General features: G+C 33.7%; 1 protein-coding gene across 1 annotated transcript in view; it reads left to right on the forward strand.

Annotated features, from left to right (window-relative positions):
* Nucleotides 1-23393, forward strand: part of Pat1 (Protein interacting with APP tail-1) — a 265102-nt gene that overhangs the window by 51796 nt on the left and 189913 nt on the right. Inside the window, exons 3-4 of the mRNA XM_090404192.1 lie at nt 5744-5895; nt 14936-15059. Of these exons, the coding sequence (XP_090260318.1) occupies nt 5744-5895; nt 14936-15059 (276 nt within the window). The remainder of the gene's footprint in view (nt 1-5743; nt 5896-14935; nt 15060-23393) is intronic.

Genomic DNA, 23393 nt, shown 5'->3' on the forward strand with positions numbered 1-23393 from the left:
ACATGGTATTACAATGATAAATAATAATAATAGCTGAAGATTGTATTCAGATACAATCATTCATAAATGAAGATTTGAATAGCTGAAGATTCTATTCTTTGGTAAAGGCAGAGTGAGGAGGCTGTTCCATAGAATAGAAGTAGGTGTAATAAGAACTGTGGTTTGGAGGAAAATGGAGGAACTGTAGTGGAATTTAGCAGAGCACTGTCCATTGAACTATAGAACTTGCATAAGGCAGAACATGAATGTCTGTGAGAGAGTGATCAGTAATTAACTAGATTGCTCTCTTCTAGATAGCATCCAGCAGTCATAGAGAGAGAGAGATATTTGGTACACCACCCCAAATGTGGGAGCAATATTCCATGGTTTGGCATATTTGGGATTTGTATAGATTTAGTAGCTGTAGATATTAGAAGTAATCTTGACCAGGAAAGTACGTTTATTAATGACTGCAGAGGTATGGTAAAAATGTGTTTGTGCCAGAAGAGGTTTGGAGGTGTAGGTTAACTCAAGAAAGAAAATCTGATAGTGTTTGAATATTTGGGTATTATCGACAGTTTGGAGGAAGGGACATCAAATTTTTCTTGCAAGAGATCAGATATGACTGTGCTTCAGTGGCATTGAAGTCTACAAAGTTGTCCTTATTGGGATATAGGTAGGAGATCAAAATTCAGGATATTGATCATGGGGAATCTTGATGGTTCTAACAGTTGGGTACTACAACATTTGTCAAACAAAAAAGGAGGAATGACAGGTATTGTTATCTTTGAAGCATTGACAGTAGGTCATTTATATACAACAGGAAAAGAGTCGGTGAAAGTACAGAAACCCTGGGGGTGCTCCTGCATTTGTTTCCATCTGGGCAGGAGACACCATCCACAGTGGTCTGTAGTGCTTGACCAGTGAGAGAAGAGTCTTACAGAGGGTGGAAGGTAGGCCATGATATGGCAGTTTGCTGAGTAGGCTTCTGTGCCAAACCCATTCAAATGTTTTTCATAAATGTTGATGTTTCTCCTATTTTTTTTTATGGCTTGAGTTCAGAGGTGGGTGGTGAAGGCTGGAAGATTGGCTGTGAATCGATTGTGGTGGAATCTGTATTGCTGATTATTGATTGGTTGGTAGTTTCCGGTTGGTGTAGACCTCACCTCTGATGACCTACTTTGTAGTTTTGGAGGGAATAAGTGAGGGCAGTTATATTTTCTGTGTTATCTCAGACCAAAAAACTGACTTTTCCAGGAATTGTCAATATGTTTTCTTCTTTTCGAATCCATCATAGAGTTCTGATTTTACCATCTTTGCAGACAATCTCACCACATGCCTCTCGGACTAAATTAGTCAATGTTTTCTTTAGACTTTGCCATTAAATCTCCAAGGTTTGGGTTTTGTTTTTAAACTCTAATTTTTTTTCTTGAATAATATTTGTAGAGTTCACCTCTGAAAGCTGTTCAACTTTGATTATTTTTTAAAACTTATTTTTTTATGTATGTATTTTATTTACATGCATAAGATATTTCTTAAATGAGAATTTAATCATGCATTTCCCATCCTTTCAGCTTATGTGTGTATTGAAATGGCAATATGAGGTGACAGGAAAAAAATCTATAGTTGAAAAATCGAAATAGGAAGTGAAGAATAAAAAGTAGAAATTATTAAAAAAAAAGTTACCTAAAAACCAGACACCACCTTTATACTCTTATTTACTAATTTGTTTGAAGAAATAATAGGAAAAAGGAAGTGAAGAATAGGAAGTCAAAATAGGAAGTGAAGAATAAAAAGTAGAAATTATTAAAAAAAAAGTTACCTAAAAACCAGACACCACCTTTATACTCTTATTTACTAATTTGTTTGAAGAAATAATAGGAAAAAGGAAGTGAAGAATAGGAAGTCAAAATAGGAAGTGAAGAATAAAAAGTAGAAATTATTAAAAAAAAAAGTTACCTAAAAACCAGACACTGCCTTTTATACTCTTATTTACTAATTTGTTTGAAGAATGATAGGAAATCACAAATTTCTGTTTGTCTTATTTAAGAAAAAAAAATAATAATAAAAATCTGTTAAATTGTTTTAACAAAAACTGTGTTTTTTGCATTGTAATTCATTTGAATTTTTATTTTTTTTTAAATACAACTTGGAAAAATTACATATAACGTGGAAGAATCAGAAAGGTAATAGATGGTAGTGAGAGAAGAATGAATGAAGAAGCTTCCTGATTAGTTGATTCAGAGTGTGCAGAGTAGTGCCAGAGAATTGCTTGTTGGGAGGAACAATTAAATGTTTGGCAATGTTAGTGAAGTGATTTAAAATGTAGTGGAGATGATAGTAATGATTGGTATGAATGGCCTGAAAAGTAGCATGAATCATGTAGCATGAGATTGATGTTAGGGATAGCATTGAGAAAATGTGTCAGAGGGATGATAGTATGTGTATTGCGTCAGTATGCTAATGCAGAGTGGAAGAAAAGAGCAATAATAATGAGATAATTGTGATGATAAGAAATGAACGAAGAGGATAAATTTTGGATACTGAGTGCTAGATGTCAGTAAGGCAGGAGACTAAATGGAATTTAACCATATATTTTAAGGGAATGTACTCTGAAACTGACCACCCCTGCCATTAACCTGGCCGTTTAATGAAGCGCTTGCAATGGAACAAGTTTCTAAGTGATGCCATTGCATAATGGTGATAGCAGAATGAGGTATTAAACGTGGTTCTTAACCGGTGTTCCTCGAACTGGTTACAAGTGTTCTGCCTGTAAAATGTTACATGACACATTCTGAGTGAAATTGGCTACTCTGATCCTAGCAGCTGAAGACTGCTATGCATGTTGACTTCTAAACCAATAGAATATTGTTTATAGGTGATGTGTTTGCAGGATATATTATATCTATGCAGTGTTTTTTGCGCAGAGAATCCCTACTTTCAAAAACATTACTGGCAATATTAAAACCTATACTAGACCAAGTTGTAAATATGGTAAATTACAATCAAGTCAAGACCTTTACAAGCCCTTTTTAAAAAAAAAAAAAAAAAAAAAAACTTTGCATATCTATGGTAGCCAAGTACAAATCTTTGCTTTTGCACACTTAAATAAGATGGTCATCCAGGAGTAAAGTGCTATTCCAAATATTAGAACTTAAGAATGAATTATTGGCCCATTTTTTCAAAATTAAGGTATAGATGCTTTTATAAAATGTCTTCAAAATGATATTTGGCATGTTAAAATGGCATATTTAGCCGATATTTTTAATTACTTAAATAGCGTTAATACAAGTATCCAAGGGAAAAATGAAAATATTTTGATATTTTGACATCCACTGTCAAATTGTCAGCTATTCAGAAAAAAAAGTATCTCTTTGGAAAAACCGCATATCAGAAAAAAATACAGTAGATATGTTTCCTTTGCTCCATAATAAAAATGTCGAAGGAATTATTTCCGTTATAACAAAACATTTAACAATACTGGAAGAAAAGATTTCAAGTTACTTTCCTTCCTTAAATACACACAGTTATGACTGGATATAATAAATTTAGTTTAATCCTTTATCCAAGTGTGAGCAAACAAAGTTTGCGCCTGAAAGTATCTTTAGGACTGGGGTAAGGTGGTACAACACCGGGAAACTCATTGCAAAGGTGGAGCAAGCTAACATCACTCCTATCTCAGTATCTCCCATAATGCAAAACACATTTCCTTGCAGATATGTATAATGTTATGCAGTAAGGGAAGGATCACTTCCCTTAATGCATGAAAAAAAAAAAAATGACTGGATATGAAATCCATTTGGCACAGTTAATACATCAAGTTGTGAATTTCCATTACAAGAAGAACAACTAGTTACCTTGTCAACTGACCGTACTCTAAAAATGAAATTCTCTGAAATAACTCTTGAGGAATTTTGGATTTTTGTCCAAGGCAAATACCCAGCTCTCTCCACAAGGGCACTGAAAATTTTGTTACAGTTTTCAACATCATATTTGTGTGAGCTAGGTTTCTCAGTATTAACCAATATTAAATCTAAAAAAGTGTGAACGACTTACTAATATGGACAAAGAGATGAGGATAGCTGTATCACATATTAAACCTGATGTTGCTGAAATATGCAAAAGCCGAAAAGCTCAAGTATCGCATTAAAATAAGGTCCATTTTTATAAAAGGCAAGTCCATGCATATGTTTATTGTTAGTTTTATGATGACCATAATGCTTTTGGTGTTCCCGAAATTTTTCTTATAATCAAAAGTGTTCTGTGACTTCGAAAAGGTTAAGAACCACTGTATTAAACTATAGACCACTTTGTATTTCTTCTGTGGTTGTTAAAGATTTTGGAAAAATTGTTAAGAGCTCATGTACAAAATTGGGCAGGGGATTGTGCAAGCTATTATGGATTTGTTAAAGGGCATTTTCCTGTTTTAGTAATGTGTTTGCATTTTACAATAGAGTAACAACAGCAGTAGATGAGGGCAAGGTATGCATTGTCATTATTCTCTTTTGGATTTTGCAAAAACATTTGACAGGGTGTCACATGACAGGTTGGTATTAAAGTTGCAATATATGGGTTTGAATATCAGGTTAGTGGATAAGATTAGTAAATTGCTTTCTGATATCAGAAAGTTGTATATGGTAGACAATATTAAGCAGTAGGAAGGTTACAGTTAGTTCAATGGGGGGTGGGGGGTTAGTGCTAGGACTACTGTTTAGTTGCCTTTTTTTTTTTTTTATGATATTGTCAGTGGACTACAGGAAGATATTCGGTTGTTTGAAGATGTTGTGAAGCTTGGATGGGTTTTTAGTAACACTCGATGTTTTGGCTCTTTGAGAGCATTTAAATAAGCTGGAAATGTGGACATATTAAGGAGGATGTCAGTTTAATGCAACCTAGTGTAAGATTTTGAAATTTGTGATCTGCAGATGGGATGCTTCATTCATGCTCACTTGATGGAGTTATACTGGAAGAAATGGAGGAAGCAAGGTATCTTGGGATGTTTGCAGATTGCAATACTTTCACCAAATTTCTAAGTTTGCAAAGAAAACTCAGAGAATTGCTGCAATATTGATGAGGACATCGACCACAATATATAAAAGGATGATGATTCCATTGCATAAAGCCTTGATCAGACCACATCTGGATTTCTCTGCCCGTATCTGGTCACCAGAATTTGAAAGGGATGAAATAACCTTTCGATGACAGAGATGATGATGACGATGACAGAGACAGATGATAAAAATTATAATGAGGATTGCACAATGTTGGTGTTGAAGATAGACTGAAGACATGCAAATTATAGACTTGGTTGATTAGAAGATGAAAGGGATGGGGGATATGATTAAGACATTTAAGCTGTTGAAAGGTTATTATTGGATTGCCACTGGTGAGATTTTGTATATGTTAGAACGAGGGAAAGGGTCCATCCCTGTAAGTTGCAAAGTAAGTAGTAAGAAAATTTTTTGCATTTAGCAACTCTCAGCAATCCATGAAATACATTGCTGAGAGTGTTAAAAGTGCAAATGGTGGATGAGTATAAGCAATAGTACAATAGCCTCTATTTATTGTTGACCTTCCATGATGAGTCTTATGACTCCATATAGGTCAGAAAAAATAATGTTTTATGCTTACAACTTTCATAAATTCAGATTATTCCTTCACCTGATTGTTCAAAATTTGTGATGTTTTATTGTATGGATATCTTGAACGAGTAATCTTTGAAAGTTATGTATTGGATTACTAGCAGTTATTTATTTTATTATAGACATCTTCTTCATCATTGTTTTCAAGCTTTAATGGATCATGGGGCACGGACATCACAACATCTTGCTACTGCTTATGCTAGGCATTGTGGAGTTATTAGCTGTAGCTCACAACAGACAAAAGATAAAGCTGTTCAACTTGGACTTTCTCTAGGTAACAATTTCTTTCTTTTTTTATTTTTTTTTTAAATCATAGTAAATTTAGTCTGTCAGATCAACACCTCTTTCAAACTAACCTTAAAATTTTTTCCTGTTTTTTTTTAAGAGTCCCTCATAATCTGCAAAGCTATCAGCTTGTCTAGAAAGGGTGTTACTTACTTCAATACTATCTTAAGATATTTAAAAGATTTGGCTTTTGGGCAGATGAATTACTTTTTTTTGCCTATACTACCAAGATAATAAAAATATGCAAAGCATTATTTCAAAGTATAATCTAACTCATAAAGACATCCAGAAACTTTGTAAAACCAAAGCTTTCACATTAGTTATTGAAAAAAAGTTTTTGCAGTGGTAATCACTAGTTCAATAACATAATACAGTAATGATGTGTTGTGAATGATGTGGGCTTCCCTCGATGAGTTCTGACTTCCTAGAGGTCTCTTGTAGTAGTAGTAGTAATAATATTTAGTTATTATGCAAAATTTCTGTAGTTCATAAAGATGCACTGTGAAAAAAAAAAAAAAAAGAGAGAACAATTTGCATGCTAATATATATATATAACTGATTTTCACAAAAGAAAACTACTATTGAATAAGCAAAACTTTATTATTATTGAGAGACCTTCAAGGAATCGGGAATTCATTGAGGGAGGCCATACTGTTCACATCAGCTGTCATAGCTTTTCAATTCATTCACGCTACTTGCACACACACACAACATTCAACTGCAATCCATTCCAGTCATTCACTACTCTATAACAGAAAAATCTAGCCCTAACTCCATTCTTGACACCATTCATTCTCAACTTCCATGGATGCCTTCTTATCCTTTCCCCACCCTCTATAAAATGAAAAATTCCATCTACTGAAATTCTATATAACCCTTTCAAAAGTTTGTAAGTCTCAATCAAATCACCCCTCTTTCTCCTGTTTACTGGTGTCTGCAGTCTGCATATTCTCAAACCTGTCTTCATAATCAGTATTCCATAAACTTGATACCATTTTTAATACTCTTCTTTTCACCCTTTCCACTCTATCAGAATTACCACCATGGAAACCAGGAGATCACATCTGTGCACAATAGTCCAAGTGAGGTCTTATCAAGGCTTTGTAAAGAAGCAAAATGACTTCCTTATTTTTATATGTCAAGGTTCATTTCGTTATTGTAATTATTCTCTGATTTGTATTTGCAGTCTTTGCTATATGGCCCTAGAACTTCAACTTCCTATCTACTAAAACTCCAAGATCCCTAGCCTAATCAGTTTCTTTTAGAATCCCACCAATATAATATGACATTAGATATCTAATCACACCAAAGTGTATGACTACATTTCTTAATATTGAACTGATAGCCATTTTCACTTGCCTACAATTCCAGCCTATTCAAATCATTCTGCAAGTACTGCATAACAACTACACTCCTGAATTACCTATCTATCTTTGCATGATTGGCAAATAGCTTGTATGTCAAATTCTTCCTTATGTCATTAATGTATAGATTGAATAACTGAACCAAGGACTGATTTTTCTGGTACACCATAAGTTACCTTAAATCCTGGAGACTCGCATCCTCTACATACCACTTTTTGATATGTCAATCAGCCATCCTCTTATCCATGGCAATATTTTACAATCCAATCCCATATTCTCCAATTTATGCAACAGACTTCAATGCTGTATTCTCTCTCAAAAGTCCTAGAAAAATCCAAAAGCATCATGGTGCATTCATTCTCCTTGTCTAACTCAGTGGTAACATGATTACAGAATGTGAGCATGTTGCTCAAACATAACCTTCTTTTAGTAAACTGATGCTATTCATTGCAAAGTAGAGATTGTCTGTCAGCCCATTTCTGAATGCAAGTCCTGACCAACTTTTCCAAAATCTTCACCATAACTCCAGGACTACTGATAGGTCAATAGTTGAATATTCGTCAGTCTTTGCACTGCCCTAGTGCAATGGGATCACCATACATTCTTTCCACTTCTGTGGAATCTTTCCTGTTCTGAGACTTAAATTATATAGCCTAGTCAAAGGGAACAGCCAGTTCAGCTGAACACACTTTTAGCATCTGTGCTGATATCCCAACAGTCCTATTGCTAAATTCTTATTCGGTTTGTGGAACAGTTCTAGTACCCTTTCCTCATACACCTGAATTTCTTCATTCAGTGAAGAGGTAAAAGTGAGTGCAATGTTGCATACATCAGGTTGATAGATTTTAGCAAAATAGCCTTCATTAGTTGAACAATCTTCTCTATCTGTCAACTGCATAAAGTCATTCTTTCTTTCTTATTCATTTTTTCTTTTACTTGCAGCATAGTAATAGAATTATTTTGGGATGTCTTTAGCTTGTAGATCCAGTTTCTTTTCATACTGAGACTTAGCTTTCCATACAGCATTTGTGACTCTTCTCACCAGCTTCTTATAATTTTCGTGACTGACTTCATCTTTATGCACACAGTATTTCTTCCATATCATTTTTTTTCTTACAAATCTCTTGCTCAATGAGGTTACACATCCATTTTGCTCATACCCTATTTATTCTTCAAAGCCTAGCTACGCATTTCGATATTGCATGATTTAAGTATTTTTTTTAAATACTTTCCATGCACTGTTGATATCCTTTCCATTCAAGAACTGATACAGAATCCAGCATACTCATCATTTTGTTCTTTCAACATGTAACCTTCTCTGAATTGAACATTTATAAACTTACTCACTTTCCAAGTCAGTATAATATCTTTCTTACGAACCAGAGGCAAAAAAGTTAAATTTTAACATCATGAAAATTATGGAAACAACTACTGTGTTAGAAAAAAAACTTCAGTTTAATATAAACCAAAATAATCACTCGACATTTCGAACTTTACGTTAAGGTCATCATCTGGAGTATACACATATGTACAAAGAAACAGGCTGCACTACAATCTACATGGTATGATAAAGTTACTGGTTGACTGTTACAACTATTGGCTTGACCTCTGGTGGGAAAAAAAAAACCTTACTACTTCAATGCTAGCTAGAATCCTGTTGCTATTATTATCTATTAGGCTACAAAATAAGTATACATATTAAAACAAACCAGTATGGATGGTGGCCAATAAAAGCTGGAAAATTTCTTCGAGTCCTAAAGTCAGGGTTTACTGGAAAACTTGAAGAACTGAGTGGGCTGAATATGTGCAATCCTAATTCTTGGAATTTTTATGCCACCATTATTGTTAAGATTAGGATGATTTAATCAAAATTTCACAGGTTTCTTTAAATTTCCGTTCATACCAGGTTTTTGTATGATGTAAAGAACAAGTACTTTTCCAATCAGTTTGGTATAGGGTGTGAAGAGTGTGATCTGAAAGGCCTGCTTCACCAAAATTGTTAAATTTAATGTGTCATTTGTGTTCTTTTTTAGAGATAGGGATGGTATGTTCATGAAGGAAAAGAGTTAAATCTTTAACTGAAATCTCCTCTGGCACTATAATCAGGTCTAACACTCATTGACCTTGAGTCCTTCTGTTACATACTGCTTGAGGAAGTTGTCTTACTAGCAACTGATTCACTAGGTCTGTAGCAACACTCTACTATTTATTTGATCTTGTTAGACTCCATCTCATACAAGATAGCTTCAAATTCACTGCTACATGAAAAACTGTTACTAGTATTGCATTTGTAGGTCTCAACTCTAACTGAATTCAAGTCATCCAATCATTAGCGGCACACTTCCTCTCCTTTCCTGCTTATCCTTCCTAAAAATACTGTACCCTTTATACTTGATATCAGTTAGTAGGTCTGCCTTTTGATATCCAAGTCTCACTATTGCCTATAGTTTTGAAGTCCCAACATATTCACTAAGACAACAAACTCTACTCCTTTGTTTCTTATGCTCCTATCATTCATGTACAGACATAATAAGTTACCTGCATGCTTTATTTGTATACTGTTCTCTGTGGTCTGTGTGACACAGACAACTTACAGATATTTGTTATTATTTAGTGCTTTACTTATGCAGACATCCTTCCACGTACTTGATAAGTCCAAACCATATGAACACAAAATCATTTTTTCTTCATAATTATTTCCAATATATTGCCCATTTCCATAATTAACACAGTTACATAACATTGTCCATCATACACACAGATTCTCATTCCATTCAAATCCATTCTTCCCTCAAACTCACTCCACACACACACACAAAATTTGCATCCACTCCTTCTACACAGTCTGCACATCAAATCATTTGCCATTATAGTCCTTCTTAATCCATTTCTATCATATCTAGATAATATATTTATGATTTTCACTTTCTCACTCTTCACTCTTGCTTCTTCCAACCAACCTTTCATATCCTCTCTCATACTGAATTTATTTCTGGTTAGGTTGTTCATATCTACTAGAATTATGATCACTTTTACTTTGCTTTTCTGTTTTTGAATTTCAGGTACTATATTTTTAATTTTTGCTCCAGGAAATCTTGAAGTTATAACCTGCTCATCAGAGGCATGTTTTATGATAGTCACAATACCAAATAATATCCTTTTTTTACAATCAATTTTAACTACCTGATTTTTGTCACACACTAACGTACTGATTTTGTGTATTGTTTCTCATTTTGCTGCTCAACTTTCCTCGCATCCCTATGTTCCTTAAAATGGTGCTTCACTTTATGTAATTCCTGTATCATCTGTCTAATAATCTTTTAACATTGAGATTCCAGATATTATTATTTTCACCATCTTCAATATTGTCTTTAGCAGGACAAGCCTTCTTGTCTTTAGAAAGTGTTTTATAGCATAAAACACTTTCTAAAGAAAAAACCCACAATAAAACAGATAAAAATCGCCAATTTTACATGAGTGCTGAATATACTGATCACTCACAATTATTATTAAAAAAAAAAAAACACCTCAAGACCACTGCTTATTGGAGACTTGAAGTGGTTTGAAGTATAACATAGTATTCCCAATTTATCTAACCTGTAGTGGGAATTCAATAAAAAAGTTGAATGAGTACTATAAAATTACTTACATATTTTTTTATGTTCATGTTAGAAAAGTAAACTTGATGTCATGGGCTTTGAAAACAGGATGGTGTGTGTGTGAAAAGAATATTAAACATACTAAATGTTTAATACTAACTCTTATACATCAGTTCAGTTTGTGTGCTTTGAATTTATTTAACAGTGTTTATGATAAGTAAATAATATCTAACTATAAAAACAATCTGTGGTATTGGGAAAACATTTTTTTTTTTTGAAAAATTGTCCAAAGATCACTGGGTCCTTTTTTAAAAAATCATATTAATAATATTAATGCTGTGGGGGAAAAAAAAAAACCCATTTAAAGCTTGGTTGGATGCTTTTGAGAAAATGGAACATCTGTTAGCCATATGGATTGAATACTACTCAGCTACTTTCCTTAGTCCTTAGCATAGGAATTAACCAAAACCTTCTTCTTCCTTAGCTTGCTGAACCTCTAAGGTTTGCTGCAATTGCCAACTTCTTCCATTCCTTTCTGTCTTGAGTTCTTTCAGTCCTGTCCAGCATTCCCATCATCTAAGTCTTTTTTGGATATCCTCCCAGTGCAGACTGGGTCTTTCTCTAGGTTGCTTTCCATCAGGTCTCATCTCGAACACTTGTTTTTAACCATTCTCTTTTCACCCATTCTTTCTGCATATCTGGTCATCTCAGTATGTAAGCTCTGATTTCATCAGCTAAAAATGGGATATATAGAGTTCATATAATTCTTGATTATGTGTTTTTCTCCATTTCCCTGTTATGTTGTTTCTTACAGATCTATAAACGTTTTAGACTTTTCTGAGGATTTATCTTCAAAGAACTACAAATATTTTTTGCAACTTCATCTGTTATGCTCCAAGTTTCTGTTCCATATGAGTATGCTGTGTAAAATGTGTGTTGCACATTATATGATCATATATAATGCCTTTCACTAACCTTCATGTTACAAGAATGACAGAAAATTGTAAAGTCATCAATATACAGTTCTTTGCCTAACTGTGGGAAGAGATTGTCCAGTGATTGAATTTACTTTTACAGCAAAGAGTCGCATTTAAGACAGAGCCTTGGAGAACACCATCCTCTTGGGACATTCTTGGTGAGGAATGTGAAAGCTGATCATGAAAAGAAGTTAGCTGAATAAGCCAGGGAAAATCCAAGAGAAATTTTATCACTGCATAGCAAATAAAAGAAAGAATTACCATCAAAGACTAACCTTAATGAAGTGTCAGTTACTCTAGAAATAACTGAACTGTTGATTATTAAGTTTAGTATACTTTCTAGGCAGATCCATTAGTTCTCTGGATGCCAAGGATTAAAGAATATAATGAAAGGATACAGATAGATGAGTTAGAAGTAAGTACTAAACTATTGGATGCTTGATTCAAACATTGCAGTGGGGTTTGGATGGGATATTGGCACAAGTACTGATGCAGTGTGCAAGAGGTTGGCAATGCCTCTGACCTGGTTGTCAGCTTCAGTTTTAGCACATACGTGAATTCTGCTGAGTGGATAGAGAGAAATTCCATTATACAGGTTGAGCCAGGAATGATACATTGAATTATAGACCAGTTATAGACCATTACTTGTGGTGTGGTGGTTTTCAAGGTAATGGAAAGGCTGGTTAGGAATTTTGTCCAAAAGTGGGTAGAGAGCACTGTTACACTGCTTTCTGTAGAGGGCAGTGTAACTTTATTAAAGATTAGATCTTGCTTTAAGCAATATACTCGTGTTCTATAATAATGATAGCACAGCTGGATAAGCGAAATATACCATAATAGCTCTGGATTTTGCCAAGTTATTTTGAACACAAGATTTCTGCATGCAAAATTGTTTTATAACCCAGAGGGATATGTAAGCCAAATACTTGACATGGAGAATGGCTGACTGACAAATAAAAGTGATATATGGTGGGTGACTAGTGGTGTCAGGTTTTGTACTTGGGTCATTGTTGTTTAACTTGTATATTAATGATATTGGATAAGGTGTATAGGGTGATATCCAATTATTTGCTGTTGATGTTTAAGTTTGGATGAGTAATAAGGAATATACCTATACAGAATCTTTGCAGACATTATTCTTACGAGATAATGTTGATGAGTGTCAGTTTAATGTTTAAAGTGCAAGGTTATGCATATATGGGATCGTCCTCAGTCCAAGGAATGAACTGAGGACATTGCAGGCAGAAGTTTTATATTAATGAGAATTTGCTCCAAATGGTCAAAGAAGTTGGAGACTTGGAATTATAGCAAACAGAGAATATTATTTAATACTAACTTGTAAGAAAATAGGAAGTTATTCTTCCACTTCACAAGGTATTGATAGACCTTATCAGGATTACTGTGTGCAGATATGGTTATGTGCGTTCAAAGGAGCTCGGGAGGTAGTTGAAAAGATCCAATGGCTAGTAACCAACATAACTGGCCTCTGGAATTGCACATATAAGGACAGATTGACAGAATATGGTCTTCATTCTTTAAATAAAAACATAGAAGTTAGTAAGTAAATCTTATAGATACAAGTGAGATTTTTGCAGCTTATGGTGGTGGTGGTGGTGGGGGGGGGAACTCAGGGTCATCTCTCTAAGCTAACCAAGAGGGTTTTGATTAGGAAGCATGTGATCTGATGTATGAATGGACTACTGTTAGATTTTTCATCTTCAATTAATGTGTTCAGCTATGATAATATATAGGCATGAATGGCTAAAAGGACCCTTCTTCAATGAGTTATTGGGAACTATTATAATGATAATAACCTTATGGAGATAGTAAAGTATCTTAAATGTCATAAAGGTTGCATTTTCAAGACTTTAAAAAGAGCTCAGACATAGAGGAAAGAGTACTCTATAAATGAAATCCAAGGCCATAAATTGATATATAAACTGAAGATAAGGATAGTATTTGGGTACAAACCAAAGATAATTAGAAAAAAAAAAAATTTAATGAGATAACAAATGATAACAGTAGGAGAAATGATCACCTCAATATTTAGGTAGAAAGCTATCAGAAACCAGAAATGTTGTAAGGCAGCTGAAAAATTATAACATTCAACTTGAAGTGCTGAAATATAATGGTATAAAAGATTTCAGTGGCTACTGCATCATCCAAAGGTCTTTGTCACAAAGGTAAATTCCAGATGATTGGACTAGAATTCTCATTGTACTTTTTTTTACTGCATGTTGAAGATAATCAGGCAGCAGAAATTCTTTATCATTTAGTAGAGAGAAAATTTCATGTAACAGAAACAGGTCGGTTATGCTTCAACAAGGTGCGCTGCCTCCTAATGTCCTGATCTTACACTCAGTGATTTTCATTTCTTTGGACTACTGAAGAAGCATCTATCTGGAAAGTAATTTACATACATTGCCAGTGTGTAGCCTGTTATTTTCTGGTTAAAGACACTGATTTCTTTTATTCTGGGATAGATGTCTTAGTTCCATAGCAGGACAAATACATAAACATCTTTGTAACAAGCACTCTTTCACACAAAAGTGCTTGTTGTTTTGTTTTTTTGAAACATGTTTGTGTTTAGATGAATGGGAATTATATTAAAAACAGAACATATAAAATTAACTGTGAAACTTACTTTTTACAGAAACTGAATAAAGATTGGGTAGGAATGTTAGAAAACCACAGAAATAGTATAAAAGAAGGGGAAATAATACTAAGTAGAAAACACTTTTTTTTTTTTTTTCTGTGAAGTGATGGCAAAAAACTTATCTGTGAATATATTATGCAGGAAGCTGTGGTTTGATGATACCTGAGATAAAGCAAACTGAGAAAAAAAGTTTGAGAAGCAAGCCTTCAGGAATTAGCCACACTCATAGAATAAATTATTTATAAGAAGCAAACAATTCAGAAAAGTTGTTAAAAAAGTGAACCGAAATTGTTTCTTTTCCAAATGCAAGTTTGTACATGAGTGTATGTGTGTGTCCTTACTTATTGTTGTATAAATGAAGCAAATATTGGTGCTATAATATAATGAATAACACATTGCTAATAGTCTGTTGTAATTTGACTTGTTTCTTTAGGGAGCTTTTTAAGTGATGCTGGCTGGTATCCTGACAGTGAGAGAGTTATGATTTCTTGTTTAGATTTGTGTAAACAAGTGGATGATTTGCAACACTGGATTGTTGTGCTAGAGTGTTGCTTGAGGTAATCTTTTCTTCTCACATTATTTATAGATTACTACATAAAACAAACTACATAAAACTCTATAATCTGTAATTAACTATTTTTTCCTCCAAGGTTATTACACGGTCAGCATTCATTGTGTAGAATTTATGGAGACAAAAATACACTTGTTGGAGCAATTACTTTATTTACAATTAAGAAAATAACACTCGACATTTTGACCTCTATATCAAGGTCATCATCAGGAAACTATATATATGAACAAGGCACAAGCTATGACACTACACATAAGCACACTAAGTCTAACTGCTTTAACTATTTACACTGACCTGACCTCTGGTGAGAAAAATAAAATAAAATAAAATTTTTATATATAATTAGTATAATAATAACAAGCAAAATCTTGCTAAATAATAAATACAAGATGTTATATTCAGGCAATAATGATCATGGAAAGGAAGGAGTAGCGATGGTGTTACGAAACATGAAGATTAACTTCTTGATTGGAAAACAGTTTAAAGTTAGTTATGTGGGCAAACTTCAAAACGGAGAAATGGACAATGAAACTTATAGTGTCCATGGTCCCGCAGAAGGTTCTTCTGAGGAAGAAGTGGAGGAATTTTATGTCACTAGAATGAAGCTGACAGAAAATGGGAAAAGTGATACTAATTAGAGATTTAAGCAGTAGAGTAGGAAGTGAATCCCACCAAGCATATTGAAATGTTTTGAGAAATTTGGAGAAAAAGTTAATAATAATGGTAAATATCTGCTGGATTTCTTGTCATAATACAGACTAGTCATTACTAACATCATGTTCCAACATAAAGCTTTGCATAAGTTCACATGGAGAGAAGACACAGTAAATAAGAAAAGCCCCATTGAATATGTATGTTTTGTTGATAGTAATATCTTCACGATGGTTCAGGATACAGGATTGTACAGAGGATTAGAAATTGGAAGCGACCATCGCTTAGTTTTAAGTAGGATAAAACTGAGTATCACATTGACAAGAATGGCATGTAAAAAAGTTACAAAAAGAGTTAAAGTTGAGCAGCTTTTGTAGGGGAAATTGCAGACTCAACTACACAAACATTATTGGAGAAAATATCAGAGCTGTTTGAAAACAAGAACCAAACCTTAGAGTCTCATTGGCAAGCTCTGAAGAAAATGTTGATTGTTCCAGCTAGGAGGCATGTGGTGAAGTTGGCTGGAAGGATAGAAAAATAAGAATACCATGATGCACACACACAAAGTTAAAGAATTGGTCCTGGAAAAGAAGAAAGCATACCAAAATTCCTAGCAAATGTTGGCAGATGCCTTAAAAGAACACAGAGAAAAATGTAAGAGATCTAAGCTATATGTGAACATAGCTAAACAAAAGTCATGGGACAACTTTGGTGAGAATATAGAAGGTAAATATCAGAAAGGTGGCAAAATATTTTGGAGGATATTGAAAAAGCTTAAAAATATAAAAAAAGTACTGTAAAAGGAATCAAAGATAATAAAGGCAACATGAAAACTGATGATAAAGATATTCTAGATGTCTGGAGTAATTACTTTGAAAGACTGTTAAATAAAACAAGTAGCAAGAGAATCATACTAGAAAATTTTCAAGAGAAGTTCAAAGAGAGTACATATCAATACTTAAGGTAGAAAACTCAGTCAAAAACTTGAAATTGAAAAGGCAGCTGGAGTAGATATTTGACCAGAAATGCTCAAATCTGGAGGTATAAAGGTTTTGCAGTGGATACACTGCATAATTCCACGCACCTGGTCAGAAGGTCGAATTCCAGATGATTGGAGTAGAGCTCTTATATTTCTCATGTGCACTGGTGTCCAAAACTAAGGATGAACTACGTTTTTACCTGTATATGAAAAAAGTTTTGTGACTACAGCCAAATGTGGACAAAAATTTATTTCCAGCATACTAATAAATTATATTACACAAAAAATGTGTTATAAATTTTGTACAAATTAAACTGCAATACATTTTTGACAAAAGTTACAAATTTCCTAAGGATGTAGTTAAGGAATTTATGTACATTGTTTACAGAAAACTATGTGGAGAAACATTTCAGTATGGAATATGTCCACCTTGAACTGCGATGCAGTTCTCACAATGTTGTACCATGCTTAGCACCAAGTGATTAATGAGCTCTTGAGACAAACTGACTTGTTCCTCCTTCAGAGCAAGGATAAAGCCTTGTTTGTTTCCCAGAGGAGAAGTTCATCAACAATGTGTCTATCCATTGTGCCCCAAACGTGTTCTGTGGGATTGAGATTTGGGAAGTGTGCTGGCCACTCGATTCAGTTAATATCCTTGGTCTCCAGAAGTGTCTTCACTGCTCATGTGCAATGTGGTATGGTACTGTCATCCATAAAAATGAATTCTTTGCCTATAGCACCACAGAACAGTTGACCATGGCATTGAAGAACTTTGTTGCAATATCATTCACCACCATATCTATCTCTTTCAAGAACATTCTCGTGATGGTAAGCAGTACCACTTTCACATCCAGATCAAGTGTCTTCTAGAATAAAAAATTCTAGAAGAAAGACTAAAACGACTCTCATCTGTAAAGAGTACTGGAATGCAGACTAGAGGCATTTAGGCTTAGTTGTTGCTGACCTGCCATGGTGCATCGATTACATTTTGCTGTTATAATCAAAAATCTGTCTTCATGCTCTATGGTAGAGTGAAGGTGACCTCTTAGCAAGTGTCTGGAATACATTCCATTGGTTTTCGAAATGCTGTCCAGAGCCTGGATACAATGCTTTGTGAGATTTCAAAATCTGGCAATATCAATAAATCTGCAGCCTTCTTCAGGCTTTCCAATAATTCTTCCCTGGGTGAAATCTTTTGTATGATGTCTTTGAGATATTACAAGTTTGCAACTTTATTTCTTAAAAAGCTTACTTCAAAGACAATTCACTCACACAGCCTTTTGCCTTTTATCCTGTTGAGTGCTGCCATGTGATCCCTTTTGCACACAATTTGAAAATTTGAATGTGTACCTGCTTTCGACTCAAAATCATGAGTTATACAAATTATCACAAGCTGATTTGTCTGAATTTGAGGTTGTAATCTTCAGAAATTGTGTTTGTTTTTATTCTTTGGACATCAGTGTATAACAAAGAGAATAAATCTGAATGTGAGAATTGCTGAGGAATTTCTCTACTAAATCTTCCAGGTAATATTTATACAAGCATGCTTGAAAAGAGGCTGAACTGAGAAAAATTATGAAAGAGAAAATGAGAGAACAAGCTAGATTCGGGCCAAATAGAGGCTGTCAGGATCAGATTTGCACTTTGATGAATAGTTGAAAAATCATGGTTATATGACAAGGATCTGCACTTAAGTTTTGTAGATCTGGAAAAGGCATACAACAAGGTGCTCACAGAAAAGCTTTAAACAACAAATTACACAATAATCACAATAATTAACTTTAAGAAAGTACAGATATTTTGTACTGAAAATAACAGTACATCATCAGCTTGTAGAAACAAGCAAATCAAAGAACAGGAATACATGGTATACATGTATTCCTGTTCTTTGATTTCCAATTTTTCAATTAAAAACAGTTGCTGTGAGCTAGAAATTAATAACAAATAATGTTAAATGATATTCAAACTATTTTTGATGTTTACATAAAATGAGAATCTCCCAAACTTTTGGGAGAGATGGACAATCATTCTGATTCAGGTTAGGCTAATATAAAAGGGTTCTTTGAAAAGGTGTTCATATTTAAAACTGCTTCTATGGAGAAGCAGTTTTAAATATGAAAGCCTTTTTAAATGAATTTTTTTCCCAACATACTGTGTTTATTGTCAATATTATGTTGTGCCAGACCAGACTTTTGAGGTTTCTCAAGGAATAGATGGTAACAGATGAGAAATTTTGTTGATAGGAAAATATTGTGAATTGTATTGACTCTCCCACCTATAGAATTGCTACATTTTTTTCACCTTTATTAACTGCCCATATTGAACAATTTAGATCATTTATTAAGAATTCCACATATTTTCTCAAAAAATTTAAGAATATTCATATACAAGATTCAGATATATTAGTCAGGTTTGAGATGGTTTCTCTATTTATTTACCAACATTCTGTTATCTGACACTATTAGTTTACTATATGATGATTTCCCTCCTGATGTGAAGATTTTTGAATTTGTTATACAATCGATAGTTGGCATTGATGGCAGTAGTGTCATAGTTGGAGAATTAAGTAGTAGTGGAGAGGATGAGATGTATTTAACGAAGTAGAATAGTGTGCCTCCCACGATAAATCCTTGGACTCCCTGGAGGTGTCATGTAATAACAACAACAACAACAACAACAATGAGGATATTTCAACTAGAAAAACAAGATATATAGACATTGAAGGTAATGCCATGGGCAGCCTTCTGTCTCCACCTTTGGGAAACTAATTTTTTCTCATTGTTCTCATCCATTCATCTTCAACCCTCCTGGTTTTGTTACATCAGTTATGTTTTTGCTGTTTGGCCTCATTCTATAAATTAACTTACCACTTTCCTGCAACAGATCAGTAGCCTTCATCTACGTATTCAGTTCACCATGGAAGAAAAAAAATGCTGGTAGTTTATCATTCTTGGACATCCCTCTTACTCACACAGCCTCCAGTACTTTGTCAGCTAGTGTTTATCAAAACCTACTTTTACTGGCAGATGCAGTCATCAAAAGTCTGCTCATCACATTTCTCAAAAAATTGGTGTTATCGTCTTTAATTAATAGAACGCATAATGTGTGCTCCCCCTCCTTCAAGACAAGAATTGCTCATTATCAAAACTTGAATGGAATTAAATGGTTGTAACCCTCATCAAATCGAGAAGATAATTGGCTTCTGTGTTCCAACACTTTAGGATTCTTCAACAGACTGCAGGGTTCCAAACCTTTATAATTCTGTTATCTCTGAACCTATTGGTAAAATTTGAAGAAGTATCACCTTATTCCCACATATTTTCCTATCAACAAAATTTATCATCATGATGCTTGTAGTTTTCAAAGACATTGTTCAAGTACCATCTACAAAAGACAAACTGTCACCTCTATCTTTAGCTGGTGTTTACCAGATTCCTTGAGAACATAATTTGACATACTTTGGGCCATTTTGTGGAAAAGAATTTATGAACATCAGTATTACACAAAGTACATGAAAACCTCAAAAATCTGGTCTTTCATAGCATAATATTGACAATAAACACATTATCCTGTGGGATGAAACTCATCTTCTCCATAGAAGCAGTTTTTAATATGAACTCCTTTTCAAAGAAAGTTGTGAATGTAACTTGACATACTTTGGACAGAAAGGCTGTTGTGTGGAAAAAAAGAATTACTGAACATCGATATTATAGTGAATGTGTAAAACCTCAAAAGTGGTCTCGCACAGTATTTGATGGGATGAAGCTTGTTTTCTTTAGAAGAAGTTTTAAATATGAACACCTTTTTAGAGAAAGTTGTGAAGCCCTTTTCATCAGCTTAACCTGAATCAGAATGATTCTCTCTCTCTCTCAAAAGTTTGGGAGATACTCATTTTATGTAAACATCAAAAACAGTTTTAATATTTTTAATATCATTTATTAATATTAAATATATAGCTTGAGGCAACTGTTTTTATTTGGTAAGCTGATTGTTGTATGTATCTTGTATTCTTGTTTTTTGATTTGCTTGTTTAACACACTGATGTACTCTTATTTTCAGAATGAAATATCCGTTCCTTTCTTAAAGTTAATTAGTGTGGTTATCACATAATTTGTTGTTTATAGTTATGTCACAGATACTTTTTTTAAAGATCAGGGAAAACCTCCTTAAAACACTACAGCTATATTGGGTAAATGGAACATTATGCAGTGCAATACATAATCTATATTTAAGAAATGGAAAAAAGAGGGTGATATGATAAAATGTTTGAAAAAGCAAAAGAAATTACAAATATTAAAAAGCATAAGAAGTCTGCCATTAGAAGATAAGCAAGGAAAACTGATTTATGATGTCGAAATACAGGGTGAAAGATGGGAGGAATACATCGAAGAACTTTATGCAAAAAATGAAAGACGAACAAAAATTGAATTAGAAGAGTAAAATGAAATCTCAACAGAAGAAAGAGGTCCTGAAATACTAAAGAGAGAAGTAGAAACAGCAATTAAGGAATTAAAAAGTGGAAAGATGGAAGGAGTGGATGGAATACCTAGTGAAATCCTAAAACAACTGGAGAACAAAAGTATAACAGAAACATGGAAACTCTGCAACCTCATTTACAAAACAGGAGTATGGCCTAAAGATTTCACAGAGAGTATTCTTATACCAATTGAAAAGAAAAGCAATCCTGCTAAGTGCAGTGACTACAGAACTATGAGCATACTCTCATATGCCTCCAAAGTACTGCTAAGAATATTAAATCAAAGATTGTATAATAGAGTGGAGTATTTTCTGGGGGTTGATCAATTTGGATTTAGAAAAGACAGAGGAACCAGAGATGCAATTGGAGTAATGAGGACCATATGCGAAAGGAATATAGAAGTAAATAAAGAAGTTTATATTTGTTTCACCGACCTTGAAAAAAGCATTTGACATGGTGAAATGGGAAAATCTGATGGAAATATTACGCAAAATAGGTTTAGATTGGAGAGACCAAAGATTAATAGCTGAATTATATATGAACCAGATGGCCATAATAAAGACAAAAGTAGGAAAAACTAAAAAATGTGTGATTGGCAGAGGTTTAAGACAGGGATGCTGCCTGTCATCACTGACACTCTTCAATATATTTGCAGAAGAAATGATAAAAGAAGCATTTTATGAAGAGGAAAGAGGAATCACTATTGGAGGAAGAACAATACAAAATATTAGATTTGCAGATGATCAAGCAATATTAGCTAATATCGAAGATGAACTACAGCACCTAATGCAAAAATTTGAAAATATATGCAAGAAATATGGTATGAAAATTAACGCAAAGAAAACAAAAGTGATGAGAGTCTCCAGGAAACCAAGAAGTATCAAGGTGATGATGAATGGAGAAAATGTAGAGCAAGTGAGACAATACAAATACCTTGGTAGTATAATACAAGAAAATGGAAAATGTGACATGGAAATAAAAGAAAGAATTAACAAAGGAAAATATGCCTTTTATAGCAAGAAAAATTTGTTTATTAATAAAATGAATAAAAATCTAAAGAAAAGGCTTATTAAGTGCTATATTTGGAGTATGACCTTATATGGGTCAGAAACATGGACAATTAGGAAGAAAGAAGCTAAAATGTTAGAGGCATTTGAAATGTGGTTATGGAGAAGAATGGAGAAAATAAAGTGGACTGAAAAAATCACCAATGAAGAAGTATTACAAAGAGTTGAAGAAGAAAGGAATTTACTAAAGACCATAAGAAGAAGAAAGTATAAAACTGGATAGGACATGTATTAAGAGGAAACAACCTACTAAAAAGAATGATAGAAGGGAAAATTGAAGGAAAGCGACCAAGAGGAAGAAGACGACTAATGATGATATAATGGGAACAAGAAGATATCAAGAAATGGAGGAAGCAAGAGACAGGAGAAATTGGGGGAAGAGAATCTGATGAGTTATTCCATTGGATCTGTCAAGAGACAGAACACTAATGATGATGATGATTTAAGTTGTAAATCAGCAGTTAGAATTGAAGAGAATACAGGAAGATGGTGTAAAATCAGGTGATTTTACACTTGATTTTACATCAAATGTAAAATCAGGTGTAAGATGAAGCACATTATAGCCACTCTTATTCATCATCTATATGGATCACATTATGAAAGAAAGTGGCATTGAACATGATATTAGAATTGTAGATATCAAACTTAATCTCTTTGCTTTATGCAGATGATGATGTACTTCTAAACACATCCAGTAGAAATCTTCATGATTCTCTAACTAAACTGAATAACAGCTGTAACAAATTTGGTGTGAAAATTAGCAATAAAAAGACTAAATGCAGTGCTTATAGAATAAATATAATATTTCAGCTATTTAGGCAGTGTTTTTAGTGAAGATGGCTAGCTAAATCTGGAAATAGACAGTAGAATAAGTACAATAATAAATTTAGTTTAATCTGGACTGAGGCAACTTGTGGTAAAAGTGGACCAAGCTCTCATCCAAGTGTGAGCAAACTTTGTTTACTTGGATAAAGGATTAAACTAAATTTATTATAGGCTAACCAAGTTGAAAAACTTCCAACAGAATAAGTACACTTGTGTGGTAAGAGCCAGGTGAATAAATTTATATGGAATGAAAGAGAAATTAGCCAAAATACCAAACTAGCAGTATACAAGACAATGTTCAAACCAGTTTTCAGTTTTGGA

This window comes from Typopeltis vanoorti, chromosome 2, assembly GCF_054136105.1.
Source record: "Typopeltis vanoorti isolate ZY-2024b chromosome 2, IOZ_Tvanoo_1.0, whole genome shotgun sequence".
Lineage (NCBI taxonomy): Eukaryota > Metazoa > Arthropoda > Arachnida > Uropygi > Thelyphonidae > Typopeltis > Typopeltis vanoorti.